Genomic DNA, 4,488 nt, shown 5'->3' with positions numbered 1-4,488 from the left:
CGAATAATACTAGGAAAAAGCAGGGGGGAAAGTGCGGTGCCGGGGTGGGGGAGGGCCAGGCCGGGGGCACTGGGACGGGGCCCGGTGCCGCACAAAGGCCCCCTTGTTGCTCCCGACATTCCTGCGACAGGGGCGCGGGGACTGTTTACACCCAAAGTCCCCTTCCACTCCGCTTGCCGCCTGATTGACCGGAGGAGAGGGGACCCGGCTGCGGTGGCACCGGCACTGCACCCCTCCCTGCGGCATCCGGCCGGCCCCGGCGAGGGTGGGGAGCCGGGAGCAGTGGGGTGGCAGTGCCAGGGGTAGGACCCTCCCGGTCCCCTGCGGGGTGTCGTGCCTCCAGCACGGGACATAGCTGAGCTGCAGGTACATGGCCTCTGGCTTCTTCTGGGAGAGGGTTTGGCTTTGCGGTGATGCCGGGATGCCCAGCTCCCCCGGCCAGGAGAGCCTGCTTCTGGACGGTAATAACCCTGGGCAGACGGAGGGCTTTGCATCGCTGGGCTTTGCATCGCTGGGCTTGCTTTGCCACTCAGCAGAGCTCTGGGAGGTTTTAGTGGACCACACCTTGGGGAAAAAGCCATAGCCATTCATGGAAGGACGAGAGGAAGCGCAGTTTCCTCGGGAGGACGCGGTCATCGCTGCAATGAGAAGTGGCTCGCATCCTCCCGGTGATGCAGCCCGCTGCACAGCTTACTCCTGTGGGCAAGGGACAGTGGCAAAACCCTCCCTGGGTTTGGCAGTGGCAGTAAAGTATGATGCCACCCACGGGCAACAGCCAGAAATTCAACCTTTAATCCATGCATAAATCGTGCTGTCAAACAAGCACTTTTCCCAATCCAGGTCAGCGGTGATATTGCTGTTAACCCGCAATATCCTGACGTCTCTTCCCTGGGTTGTTGTCTTCAGGTACTTTCTGGGACTAAATCCCTGCTTGTTATGTTTGACTATTTTTTTTCCTAAAGTAACTCTCCCACAGAGGATTGTATTGGCATTTGGCGAGACCCGTACGGACAATTATGTAATGGGAAATGTGCCCTACGGGACCATCGCAGCAGAGCTGGCAGCGGTGCCAGCAGAGGGGATGGCACGCAGCAGCTTTATGCAAGAGAGAAGGAGCAGTGTCTCGGGGCCGGGGGCTGTGCATGTGCCTGCTGGCTGGGCAGCGGCAGCGAGTGGGGAGGAAGAGGCCGTGCCACCATGGGGGTCCCTGCCGGGAGCTCGCCCTGATGGTGCCACACCTGGGCGTTTGCAAACGTGCACACTGCCCTGATCTTCCTGCATGCTCCGATGCCAGAAAGTGTCCTTGATGGCAGGGAGGTGAAAATGGTCCTGCTTTGCCTTGTTGTGTTCCCCCCCTCATCCCTTCTTTCCAAACAAACACATAGCTGCAAGAGGGCAACTTCTGTTTCCAAGAAGAGACAAGTAACCTTTCAAAACCTCAACTTCTCCCCAAACCATGCGTGTCATCACTTGTGCAACCTTCTGTTCAGCGGGAGTGTGAATGCAGCCCTCTGGGGATGTGCTAGCGAGAGGGGGTGACTTCAATTTTTTTCTCTTTTCCTTCCAAACTCTCCTTCTGCCCATGCTCAGGATGCCTTTCTGGAGCAACTTAATGCTTCAGCAACCTGCCATATACTCAGGTTTGGGTGCTGGGACTGAGCAGGGGCCATATGCAGTGCAGGATGTTGGTGGCAGTGCGCGTCTCCCATGGACCTCGCTGAGCATTGCATGCATACAGAAGAATCTTTGCTCATGGCCCCGTGCTGGGTCCTCTCCCCCATCTTCCTCAGGCATCACCACCCGGATTGCCTGCACTGGCATAACGCATATGGCTGCAGGCACCCAACACACCTGCCCTGCCTTTGAAGGGAGGGCCCAATCCAGCCTGCTTGTTGGCCACAAGCACCTAGAGAGAGAAAATTAAACTCCTAACAGTGCTCCCTTGGCTGAGCTTTTACCAAGAGGCAGCCGTCCTTCTCACCTTCCCGTGGGGCTGGCAAAAGATCATGCCTGAAACATTTCCAGAGAAAAATAAAAGGAGAGTGGTGGCACAGTGGGGATGAAAGCGGAAAACGGAGCATTTGACATTACTCCCAAGGGTGGTCTGCATGGTATGGGTCCACTGTGCCATCGCCCTGCACCCTGATGCTGGCTTTGCTCCTCCAAGCGCTGCAGCACAGCACTAATGTGGAGCAGGGGGCTCCCGTACGGTGGGGGCACAGCTGATTTTGACAGAGACTGGGTGCTGTGCTGCCAGGGACTTCACTATTGTGGAGCCCACCGGCTAGTTACAGTCGCAGGGTTTTGCACGCCAGCATTGCACACACAGGGCTGCATTGCATGCGTGGTGCTGCGTTGCACATGCGTGCTTTCATTGCACGTATGTGGCTGCTTTTCACATGTGGGGTTGCACTGCATGCACAGAAAACTCCTCTGTTTTGCACCTAGATGTGGATTCCTAGATGGAATATCCCCTGGGGATACACTGGTCAACACCTTACAAGGCAGGACTCTTAAATCTTCACCAAGGCCACATGCTTGAGTGCCGCCTTCATCCGGAGTGCAGGGTGGATCGTGGATGGGGTCAATGTGGACCGCTTTGTGTGTTCCCACAGGTTGGCTGGGAGCTGGGGCCTCGGTGTGGCATGGTGAATAGTGTTAGGCATTGCGCTATTGAAAATCCTTTCATTTTGAGTCAATTTCTGTTTGTTTTGGAAGTTGCAATTCCCAAGCAAATTTTTTTTGCACCTGAAATTCAAATTTGTCCATCTCTTTTATTTCAAGAGGGGGAGGAAAACCAGTAAAACGGTGTAAGCTTTCCACCTGGAGCGCTTTGGCCATCATTAAGCGGCGATGCAAAATGCACTTGCTTCTTGCTGCACCGCACACAGACTTCTGCATCCTTCTGCAGGCAGAAATGGGAGAGGAACCCTTATTAAAAGATTAGGTTTAATAGTTATTCTTGGCAGGTGCAGCAGCCTGTATTCTTTCTGCAGCTGTCTCAGGGCTGTCCCATCTGGTAAAATTTAGCCGCCTTGGTTCGCTTCACCTGCCTGAGCGTTGACCCGACGGAGGGAGGTTTGTAGCCACAACACTGTGCTGCTTCTTTCTAATAAAACTCCCTTGCCAGGATCAACATCAGAGACGGTCACAGTAATCGGTGCAAGTGCTGGCAGCTGGACTGGGCTTGAGCTTCCTTGCTTCAGCCCAAAAAAGACACCTACATCGGAGGTATAGGAGAGGAATAAATCACTGCCGTATCAAGCGCCTTTAATTAGTGCCGCTCGCATGTGGAGGGCCTTGTTGGCATCAACAGCATTTGTCCTGGAAAGTCTTAACGCGAAGCTCGACAGTTTGTGGGCACATGTCAGCTGGTTTGGGAGAAGCTCTGCTGTTTTTGAAGAGTGTGGGACCTACCTGTGTCCAGTGACAGGTGGAGGGATCCCTGCAAGGGGACGGGTGCCATGGAGAAGGGGAGAGAGTCCAGTCCAGGCTGGTGGCTAACGCTGGGGTCTCTGCCATTGCAGGTAGACCGGTGGGGCGAAATAACCGGCGGATCAACCGGGGAATTGTGGAGGAGTGCTGCTTTCGGAGCTGTGACCTGGCTCTGCTGGAAACCTACTGTGCCAAGTCCGTCAAGTCCGAGCGCGACCTCTCCGGCACCTCCTTGGCGGGCCTGCCGGTGCTCAGCAAGGTAGGGGGGCTGTGCTGGGATGGTGGCCCTTCTCCGAAATAAATAGCAAGACGAAAGATGGGAATGCTCTGGGTGGGAGAGGAGAAACCCCAGCTGTAAGGTCTGCTGCTTCTGCAGAGCCCTGGAGACGTGGCCACTGTTGGCAACCCACGGCAAATACACTGCACAAAGTCAGCTTTTAATAAGGTGGGGGAACAGGGGTGGGCTGGATCTTGGAATCATAGAATAGTTTGGGTTGGAAGGGCTGTTGAAAGGTCACCTAGTCCAATCTCCCTGCAGTGAGCAGGGACATCTTCAACTAGCTCAGGTTGCTCAGAGCCCCGTCCAGCCTGACCTTGAATGTTTCCAGGAATGGGGCAATGCTTCCATGGGATAGGGCAATGTTTCCATGGGATGGATGGATGGAGCTCAAAGAGGGGAACCCCATCCAGAGGGTGGGCAGGCTTGTGTTGAGGCTGACATTGCTATCCTCTCCCCTTGCAGGAGAGCTTCCAGAAGCCCTCACACGCCAAGTACTCCAAGTACAACGTGTGGCAGAAGAAGAGCTCCCAGCGGCTGCAGCGGGAGGTGCCTGGCATCCTTCGGGCTCGCCAGTACCGGTGGCAGGCGGAGGGGCTGCAAGCAGCTGAAGAGGCCAAGGCGCTGCCCCGTCCCCTCATCTCCCTGCCCAGCCAGAGGCCCCCGGTGGTACGAGCCTCCCCCGAAACGGCTGGCCCCCAGAAATGAACCCTGACCGGCTGTCTCAATTTTTGATCTCCCGGGGAAGGGCGGAGGACTGGTGAGACCCGGCCCCC

General features: G+C 56.0%; 1 protein-coding gene across 1 annotated transcript; it reads left to right on the top strand.

Moving 5' to 3' along the window:
- The first annotated feature begins 421 nt into the window (after positions 1–421).
- On the top strand, positions 422–4,420 carry LOC104504802 (insulin-like growth factor II). The gene is made up of 3 exons (XM_010152360.1): positions 422–461; positions 3,528–3,694; positions 4,178–4,420. The coding sequence occupies exons 1-3, from the start codon at positions 422–424 to the stop codon at positions 4,418–4,420; spliced, it is 450 nt and encodes a 149-aa protein (XP_010150662.1).
- The last annotated feature ends 68 nt before the right edge of the window (positions 4,421–4,488 follow it).

The sequence above is a fragment of the Eurypyga helias genome, unplaced genomic scaffold (genome assembly GCF_000690775.1).
Source record: "Eurypyga helias isolate BGI_N326 unplaced genomic scaffold, ASM69077v1 scaffold23075, whole genome shotgun sequence".
NCBI lineage: Eukaryota > Metazoa > Chordata > Aves > Eurypygiformes > Eurypygidae > Eurypyga > Eurypyga helias.
The sequence above is the reverse complement of the archived record's forward strand: the minus strand, read 5'-3'. Positions and strand labels throughout refer to the sequence as shown.

Excerpts from the sequence above, each read along its gene's own strand:
- LOC104504802 (XM_010152360.1), top strand. The coding sequence starts at position 422 with ATGCCCAGCTCCCCCGGCCAGGAGAGCCTGCTTCTGGACG. Across the intron at positions 462-3,527 it reads GGAGAGCCTGCTTCTGGACG|GTAGACCGGTGGGGCGAAAT; the intron begins GTAATAACCCTG and ends CTGCCATTGCAG. Across the intron at positions 3,695-4,177 it reads GCCTGCCGGTGCTCAGCAAG|GAGAGCTTCCAGAAGCCCTC; the intron begins GTAGGGGGGCTG and ends CTCCCCTTGCAG.